The 21,731-nt window shown below is 47.4% G+C and overlaps 1 protein-coding gene across 1 annotated transcript in view; it reads right to left on the bottom strand.

Moving 5' to 3' along the window:
* The window catches only part of cog2 (component of oligomeric golgi complex 2), a 76,270-nt gene extending 62,661 nt beyond the window's left edge, over positions 1 to 13,609 (bottom strand). Inside the window, exons 1-4 of the mRNA XM_078541767.1 lie at positions 13,439 to 13,609; positions 6,383 to 6,544; positions 6,227 to 6,292; positions 3,058 to 3,138 (exon numbers count right to left, since the gene is read on the bottom strand). Coding sequence (XP_078397893.1) covers positions 3,058 to 3,138; positions 6,227 to 6,292; positions 6,383 to 6,544; positions 13,439 to 13,522 — 393 coding nt within the window. The 5' untranslated portion in view covers positions 13,523 to 13,609. The remainder of the gene's footprint in view (positions 1 to 3,057; positions 3,139 to 6,226; positions 6,293 to 6,382; positions 6,545 to 13,438) is intronic.
* Positions 13,610 to 21,731: the final 8,122 nt, after the last annotated feature.

Below are 21,731 nucleotides of genomic sequence, written 5' to 3'. Positions count from 1 at the left end.
GAAATGGCAGAAAGTCAAATTTCATTTTGACAAAATTGCCAAACCATTGCCAGAGTTGAGTATTGGACAACCAGTCAGGATACAAACTGTCAATGCTCTCAACAGGAATCAGCCTACGTGGAAACTTGAGGCATGTGTAGAGCAGTTGTCACCTGGACATTTCACAGTGGACGTGAACGACCAAATATACCGGCGCAACAGCAAGCATATAAGACAACTAGAGAAGCTGCCTTCACTGCAGGTAGCCGATTCAGAAGATGTGACCTCACCAGCTGCACAGAGTACAGAATGACCATCACTCCCAGAAGTCCACCAGTCCCAACAACTGAACTGGAACAACAACAACTACCAAGACAACAACAAGTGCTACACGAACAACAGTCCCGGAGAGGGAACATCACCTAGACGAACAGCCAATGACAATATGCATGCGTACCATTAAGATACCTGCACAATTTAACAACTATGTATTCAATGCATGTGCAGAGACTGATGAGATTAATGAACAGTTTGTTAATGCATGAGAACAGCAGGTGTATAGTGGGTAACTTGGATAATTCAGTTACACATGATAGTGCATGCAAATTTGTCTTTTATTCATTACGAAAAGGGGGATGTTTGGGATTGAAATGTAATCATGTATTGAAGGTCCTACCTGGCTTGTCATAGTCATGTGACCTCTGCCATGAGGCACAAGCTGCGGGCAGCCATGTTACATTCAGTTCTAATAAAGACATTGTGTTCGAAGCACTGTACTCTTTGAGCTCATAACAGTGATTATATTCCACTCACAGTGACACTGTCACAGGGCCTTCATATCCCATTCAGAGGGAGACTGTCGCAGGGTTAAAGGGTCAGAATGTCCCCCCTCACAGGGCCATCTTGTTCCCATGAAATCAATAGTCCAATTTATTTAACATTAAACAGATAAATGAACTCTGAATAACAGTATAGAGTATTTACAGACTTTACAAAATTACAAAGACACTTTCCCTGCCCAACCTTCCATATAAAACTAATCCTTGAAACACAGTTTCTCTCCTCCTTATATGGCTACTGCTCCAGGAGATCACCAATCTGTCACTGCTTCCCCCAGACTGACAGACATCTGTTTACAAAACTGCCGAGGAAATACTCCAAATCTCTTCAGGGATCTCCCAGAACAGATGAAATCAAACACTGTGTTTCCCTTAGGTGCATTAGATAGAACAGCATTCACAGGATTCAGAATGGCAGTTACTCACACACACAATTGCCAAAGAAACACACCCAGTCCTGCAGGATTCCTGTATTTTGAGAGTGCCTTGGTCTATCAATCTATTCCAAATGCTTTGAATAATCCCATCCAAAGGCAATGACAACACTCAAACCACACACAGTGGACAATCTGGGGATGTGTATTGTTTACAACCAGTCAATCCCTGCAGCAATCAATTTAAATCTGTTTGTGCAGTGACCAGCAAGAGGGAATCCAATAAATAAGCCAAGGCAGACAAAAAAATGCTTTCCAACTGCTGGACATAAAGCATTGTAAATTAAAGTCACGATAACTTCTGTCACACAAGTATCTCTTGATTACGTCCAACTCCAAGGACTAGGGGCCGGATTTACATGGCGTCGCTGTGACTCCATGGACCTTTAAAAAGGGCAGATGGGACCCGGATCCGTACGCCCTGCCCCCATTTCCAGCAGACACCATATTCACTGGTGGGAAATTTCCCAACCTGGCTTTTTTAATTCTTTCTTGGGATGTGGGCATCGCTGGCTAGGCCAGCATTTATTGCCCATCCCTAATTGCCCATGAGAAGGTGGTGGTGAGCTGCCTTCTTAAACTGCTGCACTCTATGTGGTGTAGGTACACCCACAGTGCTGTTAGGGAGGGAGTTCCAGGATTCTGATCCAGCGACAATGAAGGAACAGTGATATATTTCCAAGACAGGATAGTGAGTGGGTTGGAGGGGAACTTGTGATGTTCCCATGTGTCTGCTGCTCTTGTCCTTCTAGATGGTAAAGATCATGGGTTTGGAAGGTGCTGTCTAAGGAGGCTTGGTGAGTTCTTGCAATGCATCTTGTGGATGATGCTACCACCTTGGGAGCGAAATCCGATCCTAGAGCAGAAAAATCCAGCTGACACTCAGAACAGTACTGAAGGCAGTGCTGCATTGTTTGAGGTACATCTTTCAGATGTGATGCTAAACCAAGGCCCTGTCTGCCCTCTAAGTGGATGTAAAAGATCTCATGGCTGTATTTTGAAGAACAGCTGGGGAGTTCACTTCAGTGTCCTGGCCAATATTTATCCCTTAACCAACATCACTAAAACAGATTATCTGACCATTACCCATTGTTTTTTGTGGGGATCTTGCCATGTGCAAATTCCCCTCATGGGAAATCTAGAACTAAGGGGCACAGTTTAAAAATAAGGGGTTTCCCATTTAAGATGGCGATGAGGAGGAATTTCAACTCTCGGAGGGCTGTTAATCTTTGGAATTCTCTACCCCAGAGAGCAGTGGAGGTTGGGTCTTTAAATATATTCAACGCTGAGTTTGGCAGATTTTTGATCTACAAGGGAGTCAAGGTTTATGGGGGACAGGCAGAAAAGTTGAGTTATGATCAAAATCAGATCAGCCATGATTTTACTGAATGGCAGCACAGGCTCGTGAGGCCAAATGGCCTCCTGCTCCTATTTCTTATGATCTTATCTGCTGCATTTCCTACACCACACAGTGACTACACTTCAACAACAACTTGTGTTTATATAGTGCCTTTAGCTTCATTGGCTGTAAAATATTTTGGGATATTCTGAAGTCACAAAAGGTACTATAGAACTGCATATTTTGCTTGATTATACCAGTTTGTAGTGTTTAAACCAGCAAGCCTAACTAAAAAGTACAGTTTTTAAAAGTGGGTGAACTGCAAGTGAATGAAAGCACAAATACATTTTATTTCTAAATAGGTTTACATTAGTTTCATTCTGCGCTGTGTTGACAACAAAGCCACAGCATCCTGTCAAGTCCATTCAGTTACAAGCTCCTAAGCTGGTATTAAACAGTATCTTACCTTTTTCTTTCTGATGTCAGCTTCTTTAACTAGGCGGTCATCAATGGCTTGAATCCCTTCACTCACCGCCAGTTTGAGGCTCTATAGGACAGTAGAGAGAGAAAACCTGTTCACTGTCCTCCAAAAATGAACGCATGTTACTTAAAAGCAAAGGGGCAAATGGCGAAGAGGGTCAGAATTACTGACTAATCTATTAATAAAAATAAATGACCAGCGCCAAGAATGTGCAAGTTGTTTCACAGTTTTGGAAAGATCTCGCAGTTACACAGGGCAGCAATGATAAGGTAAAATAAGCTAATATTCATTGATATCAATTGAATATCTGATTGATCATGTGAACGAAACTAAACAGTTCAATTCTGTAAGTATCAATGAAAGAGCAGTGGAAAACAGCTATCAATTTGCTCATTCCCCCTCCCTTCTAAAGTTCCCCAGGAGAAAGGATCAAACAAACGACATTGTAAATTTGGCATTAGCCACTGCTTGGATTTTTCAGCAGGTTGCGTAAGCAACATCTATAGAACAGATCTCAAAATAATTCCAACAATTCAACAACTTACATTTATTAAAGGAGCTTTACTGTAGAAAATGTCTCAATTCAGAATAAAATGTCATTTCTTACAGCTGCCTATATTAGAAAACATTTTCCTCTAGGTCTGCTCCTGTTCAGTAATCTGGGCTCACTATCTGGAGCTTGCTTGAGTTGTTGAGCTGGCCTTGGTTACCCAGTTGTTTTACAGCTCATGTCAATCACAAGCCACTCCCTTTCAATTTTGCCGCCATTACTTTTGCCAAAGCTCAGGACAATTGTATCCCTGTGTTCCCTTCAATGGTTTAACCCATCCCAGATTCCTGCTCTTCCCTTATGGAAACCAGCTGACCCAAGTGTTTTTCAATTGTTTGCTTCCTGGTATGGCAAGAGTTGAAACAGAGCAAAAGAGACTAAGAAGTGAAACAGTCAGGGAAAGTGAGAATTGAAGGAGAGAAAGATATAACAGGAGAGAGAAAAGAAAAAAAACACTGACAAAGCATTTGAGAGATACACAAACAAGAAACGCCGAACATGTGTACCTTTTCCAATGCCGGCCCTTGCCTGCTCAAGTCCATTGTGTATAGCTACTGTTTGCTGGGCTGCCTAGCCAAACCAGTCCAAAGTCCTATCCAGTCTAGCCCAAACTATGCAAAGCTATCTCCCGCAATCATTTCTCTCCTGCACCCTGGATGCTGGGTTGTGTTCCGTTCCTCACTACAAGGTATTCACAATCTTACAGCTGATCATATAGTGATAACACCCAACAATTACAATCCCTGGACCAAATACGAGTTCTAGCTTAGGGACTTCCTGACCTGCCAAAAGGTGAACCGGGGAGAAATTGAAAATAAGAGAAAGGTTAAAGTTGGGGAGGGGGGGGGTGCTAAAATTGATGAGAGAAAACAAGAGAGAGAAAGGAATTAGCGAACAAGGCACAGACAAAGAGAAGACTTCTTCTTCTTATCGTGTCCACGGACAGTCTATACATGGCCCAGCCAGAACTGGACACATTTTTGTGCCTTGTTGTTGAATTCGGCAAGATCTGCAACAGTGCAGGGTTCCTCTAGCGATAGGCATTGCAGGAGATGTTGCATAGTCTGTGGCTCAGTTCCACATTCACAAGTTGTCGGGCTGGTTGTATATCCCGATTTGCTTAGTGACACCTTTGAATGACCTACACCAGTCCTAAGTCTGTTAAGGCACTTCCAGGTTGCCCAGTTGCAATTAGCTCCTGTGGGAAGGCTTTCATCTGGTAGAATTTCCATCGTAGAGGGTGCCTCTCATCTGATGTTTGACGGAGTCGCTCTTTCTTGCTGGCTACCGTTCTTCTTATATCAGGGGGAGCGATACCCGCCAGGATATATAGGCTGTTGCTGTTTGTTGGTTTTAAACAACCTATGATAAGTCGGCAGCTTGCATTCAGAACAGCATCCATCTTCTTAGCATGAGTAGATCTTTCCCATGCAGGGCAGGCGTATTCGGCAGTGGAATAGCAAAGGGCAAGTGCACTGGTTTGCAATGTTTTCGAGCTTGCTCCCCATTTTGTGTTAGTGAGCTTATTCAGGATGGTGTTTCGTGCGCTCACTTTTACCTTTGTCTTTTCGATGTGGTTCTTGAAGGTGAGGCATCTGTCAAGGGTGACTGCTAAGTAGATAGGGTGCTCGCAATGCATTAGTGTTGCTCCACACCAGGTTACTTTAAGCTGGTGTTTGGCTTCACGGTTTCTGAGGTGGAATGCACAAACTTGTGTCTTTGATGGGTTTGCGCGAAGGTGGTTTTCCTCATAGTAGGATGTTAGTCCCTCCAAGGCCTCAGAAAGCGTTTTCTCCACGGTTTTAAAATCAGTGCTTTGGGCAGTGACACATAAGTCATCAGCATATATAAAACAGCGCGTGCCATCGTCTATAGGTTGGTCATTTGTGTAGATGTTGTACAGCAGCGGTGCAAGCACGCTTCCCTGAGGAAGACCATTCTTTTGAATACGCCACCTGCTGTGCTTCCCACTTAGTTCAACATAGAACCGGCGATTCTGAAGCATGCTTTCTAACAGCTCTGTTAAACAGAAGACGATGGAGACACACAGAAACAAAAGCAAAGAGAGATAAGGGGATAATTTAATGAAGGTACTCAAAGACATCTTTCATCTCAGTAGCCAGGTGCAAAGGCATGAAACCTTCACTTGCTGAGAGTTATAAAGATCCGTTGTGAAATATGTTTGACTAGCTTGAATCCAGTTCCCAATGGTTGAAAACCCACAGCACAAAATTGCTTAGAACTCATTATTGACAATCTCACTCAAGGAGGCCATATTGTGTATTTGTAAGATAAAGCACCATACTGGGAATCTTCACAGTGTGTCTAACCTTACATACAATTGACCTGGGACGATTCTGATGTTATCACTGCATAGCAAATGTGATGAAATGTTCCATTCCCCAGCACTAGTATCTTGTGCTTTGACAAGGAAACAAAATGTCCACAAATACATTGGCAAAAAAACAGAAATCAGCAACTTAATCAGATGGTTCAAACTGAAACAGTCTGTGTTTCCAAAACGTAGGAACTCAAGCTGAAGTTATTGGTTCAGAACCTGTTATAACTATTGTAATGACACAAGAATGAGATGTAAAGACGTACCATCACCTCTTCTCTCAACTGGCCCAGTGGTACTGTCAGTTGGTTCAAAGCTCTGTCCATGCCAACCTGAAAAAGAAAATTACAGTTAAATAATGTGAGCGCAAATGCAAAGAGCCAAAATTATACAGGCTCCGTTCAAAGTAGAAAGAGTCTCACCAAATTGGTAGAAAGGTTGACAAAGTCTGCATAGTCTTTATTTATCAGTTCTACCATAGCAGTTTTCAGAAGCTTATAATAAAGTTCCAGATCATCCCGAAGTGTCTCCAACTGAACATGTTTTCTGCACTCAGATACAAAATGATCCACGTCAAAATCATCCTGTAAATGAAAAGCAGTGCATACACGTCAAAGAACACAAACAAATTCTCAGCCTAGTGAACGTCTTCTTAACATTTAATGCATAGTCAAAATATGATCATCCACAGTTTATGAAACCATCACCTTCTGAATGACTAAATTAACCTTTCATAAATTAATTAGGTTTTAAGGTTACAATAATCTGAAATATATTTCTGAAACTGGCCAACAGGAAAAGGGTCTAAAGTCCTAACTAGGCATGAACAGGGCAAAAGTACAACCTTAACTCAGTTGGTAAGATCTCTTGAGAGAGGTAGCTAATGGCTGAAGTCAGCCTATATTGAGGGCATGTTGACCAGAAAGAGAGCAAGCCCTGGTCCAAGTCAATGGACAAAGACTATGAAAGAAAGTGTTACTTAACGTACCTTCTAGGAGCAGTGTGGTGGCATTTTATCATTTTCTTGGTTACAAGGTAGAATTGAAATTAAGTTAAAGACTGTGGAGATGTGCTGTAATGGTTACTGTAGACATGATTCACTGCAAGATAAAACAGCGTATCAATTCGTATTGGTCCTCGTGCATCAGTGCACCATTCAAAAGATTGGTGAAGCACATGCAAGATTGTGGCATCCAGTTCATCAAACAGGAGTATTGTTGCTATGGTCTCCAGGTTCATACCATCATCAAGTTAGATATAGGGTAGAACAGGTGAGCTCCAAAGAATAAGGGATGTAGGGTCACTGGTGTAATCCATTGTTATCTTTATTGTTCCAATTAAGAGCAGACAAATGATTCTGAACCCAAGAGGATATCTAGGGAAGATCCAGTATTTAAAAGTTTTGATAGCTGAGATGGTACAGAATAATGGCAAGCCAGGGTGTGGGTGGGTGATGGGAGTGAGAAAGATTGATGGCCAGCGACATTATTGGTGCTCATGTAGGCTGGAGGGAGAGCTGTATCCCTAACAGGGTTGGAGCAGTTTGATTGCTGTTGTCGATAAGACTGGATGGCTCAGATTCATTAGGAGGAGGAGTTCATGCCAACTGATCAGGTGGAAAATTGCCAGAGGATGTGCAGGGAGTGTGGGAGATCAGTGTCAGGGTTAGTGTTGGGAGTGAGTGAGAGCAGTGCCAGGGCCAGGGAGTGAGGAGGATCAATGTCAGGGACAGGGAGTGATGAGGATCAGTGTCAGGGTTACTGAAGGGAGTGAGGGAGATCAGTGTCAGGGACAGGGAGTGAAGGAGATCAGTGTCAAAGACAGGAAGTGAGGGAGATCAGCGTCAGGGTTAGTGAAGGGAGTGAAGGAGATCAACGTCATGGACAGGGAGTGAGGGAGATCAGCGTCAGGGTCAGGAAGTGAGAGGGATCAGTGTCAGGAACAGGAAGTGAGGGAGATCACTGTCAGGGACAGGGAGATAGGGGGATCAGTGTCAGCGACAGGAACATGGAGTGAGGGGGATGAGTGTTGGGGAAGGGAGTGAGGCAGATCATTGTGAGACACAGGAACAGGGAGTGAGGGGGATCAGTGTCAGTTACAGTTAGTGAGCGGGATCAGTGTCAGGGACAGGGAGTAAGTGGGATCAGAGTCAGGGACAGGGAGTGAGGGGGATCCATGTCTTGGACAGGGAGTGAGGGGGATCAGGGAAGGGAGTGAGGGAGATCAGTGTCAGGGACATGGAGTGAGGGGGATCAGGGACAGGGAGTGAGGGAGATCAGCGTCAGGTACAGGGAGTGAGGGGGATCAGCGTCAGGGACAGGGAGTGAGGAGAATCAGTGTCAGGGTTACTGAAGGGAGTGAGGGAGATCAGTGTCAAAGACAGGAAGTGAGGGAGATCAGCGTCAGGGTTAGTGAAGGGAGTGAACGAGATCAACGTCATGGACAGGGAGTGAGGGAGATCAGCGTCAGGGTCAGGAAGTGAGAGGGATCAGTGTCAGGGACAGGGAGCGATGCGGTTCACTGCCAGGGACAGGGAGTGAGGGGGATCAGTGTCAGGGACAGGGAGTGAGGGGGATCAGTGTCAGGGACAGGGAGTGAGGGGGATCAGTGTCAGGGACAGGGAGTGAGGGGGATCAGTGTCAGGGACAGGGAGTGAGGGGGATCAGTGTCAGGGACAGGGAGTGAGGGGGATCAGTGTCAGGGACAGGGAGTGAGGGGGATCAGTGTCAGGGACAGGGAGTGAGCGGGATCAGTGTCAGGGACAGGGAGCGAGGGGGATCAGCGTCAGGGACAGGGAGTGAGGGGAATCAGCGTCAGGGACAGGGAGTGAGGGGGATCAGCATCAGGGACAGGGAGTGAGGGGGATCAGTGTCAGGGACAGGGAGTGAGGGGTTCAGTGTCAGGGACAGGGAGTGAGGGGGATCAGTGTCAGGGACATGGATTGAGAGGGATCAGTGCCAGGGACAGGGAGTGAGGGGGATCAGTGTGAGGGACAGGGAGTGAGGGGGATCAGTGTCAGGGACAGGGAGTGAGGGGGATCAGTGTCAGGGAGAGGAGAGAGGGGGATCAGTGTGAGGGACAGGGATTGAGGGGAATCAGTGCCAGGGACAGGGAGTGAGGGGGATCAGTGTCAGGGACAGGGAGTGAGGAAGATCAGTGTCAGGGACAGGGAGTGAGGGGGAATCAGTGTCAGTGACAGGGAGTGAGGGGGATCAGTGTCAGGGACAGGGACAGGGAGTGAGGGGGGTTAGTGTCAGGGAGAGGGAGTGAGGGGGATCAGTGTCAGTGACAGGGACAGGGAGTGAGGGGGGTTAGTGTCAGGGACAGGGAGTGAGGGGATCAGTGTCAGTGACAGGGACAGGGGGTGAGGGGGATCAGTATCAGTGACAGGGACAGGGAGTGAGGGGGATCAGTGTCAGGGACAGGGAGTGAGGGGAATCAGTGTCAGGGACAGGGACAGGGAGTGAGGGGGGTTAGTGTCAGGGATAGGGAGTGAGGGGAATCAGTGTCAGGGACAGGGAGTGAGGGGGGTTAGTGTCAGGGACAGGGAGTGAGGGGATCAGTGTCAGTGACAGGGACAGGGGGTGAGGGGGATCAGTATCAGTGACAGGGACAGGGAGTGAGGGGGATCAGTGTCAGGGACAGGGAGTGAGGGGAATCAGTGTCAGGGACAGGGACAGGGAGTGAGGGGGGTTAGTGTCAGGGATAGGGAGTGAGGGGGATCAGTGTCAGGGACAGGCAGTGAGGGGGTTCAGAGTCAGGGACAGGGAGTGAGGGGGTTCAGCGTCAGTGTCAGGGGCAGGGAGTGAGGGGTTCAGTGTCAGGGACAGGGAGTGAGGGGGTTCAGTGTCAGGGACAGGGAGTGAGGGGGATCAGTGTCAGGGACAGGGAGTGAGGGGGATCAGTGTCACGGACAGGGAGTGAGGGGGATCAGTGTCACGGACAGGGAGTGAGGGGGATCAGTGTCAGGGACAGGGAGTTAGGGGGATCAGTGTCAGGGACAGGGAGTGAGGGGGATCAGCATCAGGGATAGGGACAGGGAGTGAGGGGGATCAGTGTCAGGGATAGGGACAGGGAGTGAGGGGGATCAGTGTCAGGGATAGGGAGTGAGGGGGATCAGTGTCAGGGACAGGGAGTGAGGGGGATCAGTGTCAGGGACAGGGAGTGAGGGGGATCAGCATCAGGGATAGGGACAGGGAGTGAGGGGGATCAGTGTCAGGGATAGGGACAGGGAATGAGGGGGATCAGTGTCAGGGACAGGGATTGACGGGGATCAGTGTCAGGGACAGGGAGTGAGGGGGATCAGTGTCAGGGACAGGGATTGACGGGGATCAGTGTCAGGGACAGGGAGTGAGAGGGATCAGTGTCAGGGACAGGGAGTGAGGGGGATCAGTGTCAGGGACAGGGATTGACGGGGATCAGTGTCAGGGACAGGGAGTGAGGGGGATCAGTGTCAGGGACAGGGATTGACGGGGATCAGTGTCAGGGACAGGGAGTGAGGGGGATCAGTGTCAGGGACAGGGATTGACGGGGATCAGTGTCAGGGACAGGGAGTGAGGGGGATCAGTGTCAGGGACAGGGAGTGAGGGGGATCAGTGTCAGGGACAGGGAGTGAGAGGGATCAGTGTCAGGGACAGGGAGTGAGGGGGATCAGTGTCAGGGACAGGGATTGACGGGGATCAGTGTCAGGGACAGGGAGTGAGGGGGATCAGTGTCAGGGACAGGGAGTGAGAGGGATCAGTGTCAGGGACAGGGAGTGAGGGGGATCAGTGTGAGGGACAGGGAGTGAGGGGGATCAGTGTCAGGGATAGGGACAGGGAGTGAGGGGGATCAGTGTCAGGGACAGGGAGTGAGAGGGATCAGTGTCAGGGACAGGGAGTGAGGGGGATCAGTGTCAGGGACAGGGAGTGAGAGGGATCAGTGTCAGGGACAGGGAGTGAGGGGGATCAGTGTGAGGGACAGGGAGTGAGGGGGATCAGTGTCAGGGACAGGGAGTGAGAGGGATCAGTGTCAGGGACAGGGAGTGAGAGGGATCAGTGTCAGGGACAGGGAGTGAGGGGGATCAGTGTGAGGGACAGGGAGTGAGGGGGATCAGTGTCAGGGATAGGGACAGGGAGTGAGGGGGATCAGTGTCAGGGACAGGGAGTGAGGGGGATCAGTGTCAGGGACAGGGAGTGAGAAGGATCAGTGTCAGGGACAGGGAGTGAGGGGGATCAGTGTCACGGACAGGGAGTGAGGGGGTTCAGTGTCAGGGACAGGGAGTGAGGGGGATCAGTGTCAGGGACAGGGAGTGAGGGGGATCAGTGTCAGGGATAGGGACAGGGAGTGAGGGGGATCAGTGTCAGGGACAGGGATTGACGGGGATCAGTGTCAGGGACAGGGAGTGAGGGGGATCAGTGTCAGGGACAGGGATTGACGGGGATCAGTGTCAGGGACAGGGAGTGAGAGGGATCAGTGTCAGGGACAGGGAGTGAGGGGGATCAGTGTGAGGGACAGGGAGTGAGGGGGATCAGTGTCAGGGATAGGGACAGGGAGTGAGGGGGATCAGTGTCAGGGACAGGGAGTGAGGGGGATCAGTGTCAGGGATAGGGACAGGGAGTGAGGGGGATCAGTGTCAGGGACAGGGAGTGAGGGGGATCAGTGTCAGGGACCGGGAGTGAGGGGGATCAGTGTCAGGGACAGGGAGTGAGGGGGATCAGTGTCAGGGACCGGGAGTGAGGGGGATCAGTGTCAGGGACAGGGAGTGAGGGGGATCAGTGTCAGTGACAGGGAGTGAGGGGGATCAGTGTCAGGGATAGGGACAGGGAGTGAGGGGGATCAGTGTCAGGGATAGGGACAGGGAGTGAGGGGGATCAGTGTCAGGGACAGGGAGTGAGGGGGATCAGTGTCAGGGACAGGGAGTGAGGGGGATCAGTGTCAGGGACAGGGATTGACGGGGATCAGTGTCAGGGACAGGGAGTGAGAGGGATCAGTGTCAGGGACAGGGAGTGAGGGGGATCAGTGTCAGGGACAGGGATTGACGGGGATCAGTGTCAGGGACAGGGAGTGAGGGGGATCAGTGTCAGGGACAGGGAGTGAGGGGGATCAGTGTGAGGGACAGGGAGTGAGGGGGTTCAGTGTCAGGGACAGGGATTGACGGGGATCAGTGTCAGGGACAGGGAGTGAGGGGGATCAGTGTCAGGGACAGGGAGTGAGGAGGATCAGGGACAGGGAGTGAGGGGGATCAGTGTCAGGGACAGGGAGTGAGGGGGATCAGTGTCAGGGACAGGGAGTGAGGAGGATCAGGGACAGGGAGTGAGGGGGATCAGGGACAGGGAGTGAGGGGGATCAGTGTCAGGGACAGGGAGTGAGAGGGATCAGTGTCAGGGACAGGGAGTGAGGGGGATCAGTGTCAGGGACAGGGAGTGAGGGGGATCAGTGTCAGGGACAGGGAGTGAGGGGGATCAGTGTCAGGGACAGGGAGTGAGAGGGATCAGTGTCAGGGACAGGGAGTGAGAGGGATCAGTGTCAGGGACAGGGATTGACGGGGATCAGTGTCAGGGACAGGGAGTGAGGAGGATCAGTGTGAGGGACAGGGAGTGAGGGGGATCAGGGACAGGGAGTGAGGAGGATCAGGGACAGGGAGTGAGAGGGATCAGTGTCAGGGACAGGGAGTGAGGGGGATCAGGGACAGGGAGTGAGGGGGATCAGTGTCAGGGACAGGGAGTGAGAGGGATCAGTGTCAGGGACAGGGAGTGAGAGGGATCAGTGTCAGGGACAGGGAGTGAGAGGGATCAGTGTCAGGGACAGGGAGTGAGAGGGATCAGTGTCAGGGACAGGGAGTGAGGGGGAATCAGTGTCAGGGACAGGGAGTGAGGGGGATCAGTGTCATGGACAGGGAGTGAGGGGGATCAGTGTCAGGGACAGGGAGTGAGAGGGATCAGTGTCAGGGACAGGGAGTGAGAGGGATCAGTGTCAGGGACAGGGAGTGAGAGGGATCAGTGTCAGGGACAGGGAGTGAGAGGGATCAGTGTCAGGGACAGGGAGTGAGGGGAATCAGTGTCAGGGACAGGGAGTGAGGGGGATCAGTGTCATGGACAGGGAGTGAGGGGGATCAGTGTCAGGGACAGGGAGTGAGAGGGATCAGTGTCAGGGACAGGGAGTGAGAGGGATCAGTGTCAGGGACAGGGAGTGAGAGGGATCAGTGTCAGGGACAGGGAGTGAGAGGGATCAGTGTGAGGGACAGGGAGTGAGGAGGATCAGTGTGAGGGACAGGGAGTGAGGAGGATCAGGGACAGGGAGTGAGGAGGATCAGTGTGAGGGACAGGGAGTGAGGAGGATCAGGGACAGGGAGTGAGGAGGATCAGTGTCAGGGACAGGGAGTGAGAGGGATCAGTGTCAGGGACAGGGAGTGAGGAGGATCAGGGACAGGGAGTGAGGGGGATCAGTGTCATTGTGGGGAGGGGAGGGGAAAAGGGCCGGTGTCGCGGCAGCTTTACCTTCATGAACTCGTCCTTGTTAAAGCAGAGCGAGTCCGGCGCTATGGGCAGGTTGAGCGGTCCCATCGCTCTGCGCGGCTCCATTCTCCGCCTGTTTGATTCAGAACCGCGGCCTAAACTTCCGCCGACATGGCACCCGCCAGAATCGAGGAGGTGGATGGAGGAACAGGAACTGCCGTCTCCCAGTAACCCTCCCCACAGCGCCGCCTGCAGCACAGGAGGTCCCGTGGAACATCACAGCAAATCTTCTCGTATACAACTCACATCTTAATTTCATTCCTTCCAGATACCTGCTTCTGAAGGATATAACTTGCATTTATGTCACACTTTTCAAAACTTCAGGACATCCGAAAGTATTTTACAGATACTTGCATTTATATGGCGCCTTTAACGTAGTTGAACATCTGAAGGCACTTATCAGCCCAAAAAAGGACTGCAATCTACATAAGGACAGGTGACCAAATCTTCAGCAAAGAGTTGGATCTTAGAAAGCGTTTTAAAGGAATAGAAAGCAATAGATAGATAGAGGGTCCTTTTGGGTTATCATCCCAGAGCTGAAGGCAATGCTATCAATGGTGGCCCATTAAAATCAGAGATGTTGAAGAGGGAAAATTGGAGAAGTTCATAGAACTTGGTGTACAGCCAATGAAGTATGTTTTCTTAAGTGTTGCTTGAGGGTGCCACAGACGCTTCAAAAGGTGTTTCCCCAAATTCGCCTGTGAACAATGTATTTGTATGGGGTGGGGGGGGTGGGCTGTATTTTCTTAACCTTGGTTTGAGAAATTCATTTAAAGTAGCCCAGCAGTAAGGCCTTCATACTTAAAAAAGGAAAGATTAGATTATTTTATTCTATTGCTGCGGAAATTACTTAAGAGAAGAAAAAAGTTTTTTTATTCATTTTTGAGATGTGCCAGCATTTATGACCCATCCCTAATTGCCCTTGAGAAGACAGTGGTGAGCTGCCTTCTTGAACCGTTGCAGTCCATGTGGTGTAGGTACACCCACAGAGCTGTTAGGGAGTTTCACGATTTTGACCCAAAGACAGTGAAGGTGCAGTGATATATTTCCAACTCAAGATGGTGAGTGGCTTGGAGGGGATGAAGCAGGTGGCGGTGTTCCCATGCATCTGCTACCCTTGTCTTTCTGGATAGCAGCGGTCGTGGCTTTGGAAGTTGCTGTCTAAGAAGCCTTGGTGAGTTCCTGCAGTGCACCTTGAGATGGTACACACCGCTGCCACTGTGCGTTGGTGGTGGAGGAAGTGAATGCCTGTGGATTGGATGTCAGTCGAGTGGGCTGCTTTGTCCAGGAAGTCCACGAACACTACCATCTAGAAGGACAAGGGCAGCAGATAGATGGGAACACCACCACCTGGAAGTTCCCCTTCAAGTCACTCGCCATCCTGACTTGGAAATATATCGCCATTCCTTCACTGTCGCTGTGTTAAAATCCTGAAACTTTCTCCTGAACAGTACCGTGAGTGTACCTGTGTCACATGGACTGCAGCGGTTCAAGAAGGCAGCTCACCACGACCTTCTCAAGTGCAACTAGGGATGGGCAATAAAGACTGGCCCAGCCAGCAAATCCCACATCCTGTGAATGAAAAAAAAATGCTGAGCTCCCCCATTACTGACGATGGGGAGATTTGTGGAGCCTCCTCCTCCAGTGAGTTGTTTAATTGTCCACCACCATTCACAACTGGATGTGGCAGGACTGCAGAGCTTAGATCTGATCTGTTTTTGTGGGATCGCTTAGCTCTGTCTATGGCATGCTGCTTACACTGGTTGGCATGCAATTAGTCCTGAGATATAGCTTCACCAGGTTGACACTTAATTTTTAGGTATGCCTGGTGATGCTCCTGACATGCCCTCCTGCACTCTTCATTGAACCAGGTTGATCCTTGGCTTGGTGGTAATGGTAGAGTGGGGGATATGCCAGGCCATGAGGTTACAGATTGTGGTTGAGTGCAATTTTGCTGCTGCTGATGGCCCCCAGCACCTCATAGATGCCTAGTCTTGAGTTGCTAGATGTGCTAGATCTATTCGAAAGCCATCCCACTTAGCAGAGTGGTAGTGCCACACAACACGATGGAGGGTATCCTCAATGTGAAGACGGGACTTCCTCTCTACAATGACTGTGTGGTGGACACTTCTACCGATACTGTCATGGACAGATGCGTCTACGGCAGGCAGTTTCGTGAAGATGAGGTCAAGTATGTTTTTCCCTCTTGTTGGTACCCTCACCACCTGCCACTGACTCAGTCTAGCAGTTATGTCCTTTAGGACTCGGCCAGCTCGGTCAGTAGTGGTGCTGCCAAGCCACACTTGGCGATGGACGTTGAAGTTCCCCACCCAGAGTACATTCTTTGCCCTTGCCACCCTCAGTGCTTCCTCCAAGTGGTGCTCAATTTGGAGGAGTACTGATTTATCAGCTGAAGGAGGATGGGGAGGAAGTGTGGAACATGGTAATCAGCAGGAAGTTTTCTTGCCCATGTTTGACCTGATGCCACGAGACTTCATGGGGTCCTGAGACAATGTTGAGAACTCTCAGGGCAACTCCCTCCCGACTGTATACCACTGTGCCACCACCTCTGTTGGGTCTGTCCTGCCATTGGTGGTGTCTGGGACATGATCTGTATGATTCCGTGAGGATCACTATGCCAGGCTGTTGCTTGACTAGCCTGTGAGACAGCTCTCCCAATTTTGACATTAGCTCCCAGATATTAGTAAGGAGGACTTTGTAGGGTTGACAGCGCTGAGTTTACCGTTGTCGTTTCCAGTGCCTAAGTCGATGCCGTGTTGTCAGTCTGGTTTCATTCCTTATAGATTTTGTAGCGGTTTGATACAACTGAGTGGCTTGCTAGGCCATTAAATGTTAACCAGATTGCTGTGGGTCTGGAGTCACATGTAGGCCAGACCATGCGAGGATGGCAGATTTCCTTCCTTAAAGGACATTAGTGAACCAGATGGGTTTTTATGACAATCGACAATAGTTTTGTGGCCATCATTAGACCTTTAATTTCAGATTTTTATTGAATTCAAATTCCATTATCTGCTGTAGTGGGATTCAAACCCAGGCCTCCAGAGCATTACTTTGGGTCTCTGGATTACTGGTCTAGTGCAATACCACTACAACAATGCCTCCCCCATTACTAACACACACACACACAAAGATTAGTTACAAATGATGATAAAACATTGCTTGCAAACATAAGTCAAGATTAGTCCATATTTGGTGCAGGCCAGATATGTTTTCAAGTCGAGGTGTTGCCTTGTCAGAAGAGTTGTCTCTGCTGCTGCAATGGCTTCCACTGTCGAATTGCCAGAGTTTGCTTTAACAGGTAAACTTGGTGGATGAAATCAGGTTTTCGGCAGGGGAGAAGGTTTCTTTCTTCTGGGTCTGCAGGTGTGGCACTTTCAAACTGCTCAGTTACTTACAGCAGAAGACCTGGTTGTTTCTAGATGCCTTTTTCTGCCTCTCCCTGGGTTGAAGCTTCTTCACGGCGATTTTCTATGTATCTCTTAGCTCCCTGCCCTTTGCATTGCTTTTTGCAGGTAAGTATGATGACCTCCGTTATCATGTGACTTGTACAAAATGCAAACTCATCTCCCAAATAAGGTATTGACACTACAAACCGCCTTCCTCCCATCTGAGTTTCTTAGCTGTTGTCCTGGCCAAAGCACAATTTACATTCGGAGAATGAGGCATCAATAAAACCTCGTTATCTCCTGGATGAGACCACAGTGAACCTTAATTAAATTAAGAACAAAAACAGAAAATGCTGGAAAAACTCAGCAGGTCTAACAGCATCTGTGGAGAGAGAAACAGAGTTAACGTTTTGAGTCCTTATGACCCTAACTCTGTTTTTCTCTCCACAGGTGCTGTTCGACCTGCTGAATTTTCCAGCATTATCTGGTTTTGTTTCAGATTTCCAACATCCGCAGTATTTTGCTTTCATCTTAATTAAATTAAGGATATTCTTTTGTCCTCTCAGAAGAGGAGACCCAGACTGAAATCCACAATTCTGAATGGTAGCTTGGAGCCATTTTGAAACAGTCTTTAAACTCAGTCAAGATTCTTTTTAAAAAATGTAACCTTTAAAATAGTTTTTTCTAAAAAATTGTATTGTAACTATGCAGTATAACAAGGGCTAAGTATTGTTCAGAACATGTGGGAAGATTTCTTCCAATAGTGCTGAGGGATTTTTCACATCTACCCAAGGGGGCCTCAGCTCAAAGATTCAGACTGACATCCTCCCCTCAGGACTCTTAGTGAGAAAATAACACCATGAAATGTGAGGTGTCCATTCGTGCAACACTCACTGCCCCAAGAAGTTAAAGCAATGCCCCTGAGCTGGTAATTAATACCATTACCTCCCTCCCCACCTCCCAATTTGGTAGAAATCTGCAATCTAAACTCGGTTGCCGTTTCAGTGCAGTCCTGTCGGAGTTGCAGTGTTGAAGGATGCATCTTTAGAAAGTGCTTACAACATATTTTAAGGCTTTTTATTTATTTTATTTATTTTACGTCCTTATAGTACATCAGAGCACTTTGCAGTTAAGATATAACATTACCTATAAGCAAGTGAAACAGCCAATTTGTGTACAGTGAAGTCTCACACACAGTTAACAAATGAATGGCCAGGCAATCTATTTTGGTGGCTTTGGTTGAGTGAGGATTGTTCACCAAGACACCCGAACTCCCTCCACCACTTTAAGCGCCATAAGATCTCTTATGAGATGGGCAAGGAATACTGGTTGTACCAGCATCGCACAGATCCTGAAAACAAATAACATAAAAGATTGTTTGATTAACATTCAGTCACAATTTCCTCCAGCTAAACTTTTGGGAGCACTGAAGCTGGTGCCGTCATCCCTTGCCACAAACTCCATACCCTCAACACCAATTCTAACCCTTTTCCCAGTCACTGTCTTAGGTTGAATGGGATTGTTTTGAACCCGAGATAGTCTGTTCAACTATATACCTTCTCCATCGCAAAGACTGCCTACTTCCACTTAAGAACCATCAGCCACCTCCACCTCCAATCCTACCGTAGCTCAGTTTCTGTTGAAACCCGTGTGTGGCTTTGTCATCTTTATGTACATCAGAGCACTTTGCAGTTTGCCATATCTTTGAATACTTTTAAGGCAGAGATGGTTAGATTCTTGGTAAGCAAGGGGGTAGTTGGGATGCGGATTTCAGGTTACTATCAGATCAGCCATGACCTTATTAAATGGCGGAGCAGGCTCAAATGGCCTACTTCTGCTCCTTGTTCGTATGTCATATATTCTTATTATCTTATGATCTTATTTGCCTGTGTTGCTAGTTTTGTTTACTTTCCTCCTATATTCAGCATAATTTTCTTTGTAACCCCATATTTCTCATATGCTATTTTGGCTCATTTTCACTTTAATTTCACCAGCAAGGAAGTCCAGAGTTTACCACATCACCTTTACTTCTGTGGAAATATGACTATTCTGTACCGTAATCATCTCTGATTGGAACATTTCTACCTGCTTATATTCAAGAAGATTAAAGAATTTTATAGGGTAAATAGAAAGAAGCTATTCCCTCTGGTAGCCGAGGACACAATAAGAGGGCATAATCTTAAAATGAGAGCCAGGCCAATCAGGGGTGATGTCAGGGAGCACTTCTTCACACAAAGGGTTTTGGAAATCTGGAACTCTCTCCCCCCAAAAAGCTGTTGAGGCTGGAGGTCAATTGAAACTCTCAATACTAATACTGATACATTTTTGTTAGGCAAGGCCTATCCGAGGTGGATTGATGGAATTAAGCTACAGTTCAGCCATGATCTATTTGAATCGTAGAAGAGGCTTGAAGGGCTGAATGGCCTACTACTTTTCCTATGTTAGTGCATATCTTTACCTGCCCATGATTCTCCCGCTTATCTGTGATAGTTCCCTTTTCTTCTCATCCAGTTTGTTTCCAGTCAACTTCCTTTATCGTTAATAAAAACAGAAAATGGTAGAAATACTCAGGTCTGGCAACATTTATGGAGAAAGAAACAGTGTTAATGTTTTGAGACAAATATGACTTCTACAGAACTGAAGGAAGGTAGAAATGTGAAGCATTTTATGCGTTTGAAAGGGGGAGTGGGGAAGAACAGAAGGGAAGGTCTAGGATAGGCTAGAGGGTGGGAGAGATTAAATAACAAGGATGTCCATGAACAGAAGCTAAAGGGAGTACTAATGGTTGTTGGAAAGAAACAGACCATTTGTCCAGAGTGTGTGTGAATGGCGGAATAATGAACAGCTCTGTCCGAAAGCAAAAACATGAAAAACGAGATTCATATTGGCACATGGCATAAAAAAATAATCAAAATGGGGGACGGAGCTCATGGTCTGAAATTGTTGACCTCAATGTTGAGTCCAGAAAGCTGTAAAGTGCCTAATCTGAAGATATTTCTCAAGCTTGCACTGAGCTTCACTGGAACACTACAGCTGGCTGAGGACAGAAATGTAAGAGTTATCTTTAACCTTTATATTTAATTGTTTCCCTTTTTTTACAGTTGGATGATTAGCCCCAATGTTTGCCACCCTTTACGTTACCTTGCTGCCCAGCTTCAGTATATCCAGCACTGCTTCATTCTTTGTTGAACTAAGAATATACTGATTTCAAACACAGTCCTGGGAGAAATGCTTTCCCTTCTTTGCCACTTACTACACTCTTTGTGTAGCTATGATATACTGATAGGATGAGATGAAGAGTGATGGGAGGAGGCTTGAGTGGAGTACAAATAAACAGCAGGGACTGGTTGGGTGAATTAGTCTGTTTCTACGTATGAACTTGATGTAACTAAAATCACCCATTGTTCCTGTATATTTTATACAATTTGCCTACATTTCTTCCTCCATACCTACTCCACTGTTCCGTGGTCTTTTTATGGAGGGGGAGAGGTGTAGAATCTGCCATTTCTCTCCTCTTGACTGATTGCAACAGGATGTGTTTTTGAGGAGTGTTTTAACCCTTTTTAATGCTGTCACTTCCACGAACAAACACAAACAGGCTTTCTTGTTAGTTTAAATCAAAAGAAAGGATAAATGTTTATTTTTCACAACAACCGAAATGTAAATGCAACAAACATCCACCCCCCAAATACGCGCACGCACACACACACGAAAAGACAATTTCTAGAGATGTAGCATGGACTTAGATTACTAACAGAGTAAAATGCAACAGGTCACTTGTTTACAGTCCTTAAGACGGTGGTTGAAAATGGTGCAGGCCTGAAGGCTTCTCTCCTGGTTTCTTGAAGACAAATGGAGGTTGCACGTTGTTGGCTTTTACAGGTGAAATTGTGGCCAAGCTCTTGTAGTGAAGAAATATAATTTTGCAGGTAAAATGAATTAGCCCTTTTTCACTGCCTGAGATGACTGTCTTTTTGAGGCAGTGTTCTTTCCTTTTGTTGTTCCTCCCTCTGAGGTGCTGGTCCCAGATTACTTTGCTAGGCTCCCTTCTGGATTAACAAGGTATTGGCTCTCTCTCTCCAGCCAGTTTCAATCATGTGATGGCGGTTTCGATGTATTCCATTGTCTACATATGGGCTGGAGTCAATGTATTTGACACATAATGGGGAAATGTTTGATATCCCATCTTCATGAAGCCAGCAGGTCTAGCAGCCATTGTCAGTTTAAAGCTCCTCCATTGAAATGATGAGGGTTAGTTAATTAGCATCTGGGAAATACATTCGCATTTTCAGTATCTTCCCAGACGTATTGTCTCTGTCTGTCCAGAAACCGCAGCAGAAGTCACCTGACTTTCTGGAGTCCATTTTGTGAAGTTATAGTGTCAAATTTTCATGCTGCTATCTTTTTAAAAAAAAGTAGTGTCCATTTCCCAATTAGCTTTATGGGCTAATGTCATAGTCTACAATATAATCCCAATGAGTGACAGTGCTTTCTTATTAATGAACCCTAACCAATTAGATTCAAGTTTTGCGCCAATCCCTTTTTATCATTCCTATGTTAGTCCCTCAATGGAATCTTTAATTAATATTTCCCCCCTTCTTCCCTTTTCTTTCCTCATCTATTCCTCCAAAACATTTTGTAACCAGGAATATTCAGCTCTCAGCCTGACCTAGTCTAAGCTATGTCTGTTAATGCTTTATTTCATATCACACCCACATAACAGTTTGTGTCTCAAGCTCATCAATTGTATTCACAATATTTTTGCATTAACATCCATATGACATAAGCCCAGCCCTTCTTTTGGCAATCTTACTCATTTCTCTCTATCTCCTCCGCCTGATCACTTCTCTTTCATTTTTCCTACATTC

The sequence above is a fragment of the Cetorhinus maximus genome, chromosome 5 (genome assembly GCF_964194155.1).
Source record: "Cetorhinus maximus chromosome 5, sCetMax3.hap1.1, whole genome shotgun sequence".
NCBI lineage: Eukaryota > Metazoa > Chordata > Chondrichthyes > Lamniformes > Cetorhinidae > Cetorhinus > Cetorhinus maximus.
The sequence above is the reverse complement of the archived record's forward strand: the minus strand, read 5'-3'. Positions and strand labels throughout refer to the sequence as shown.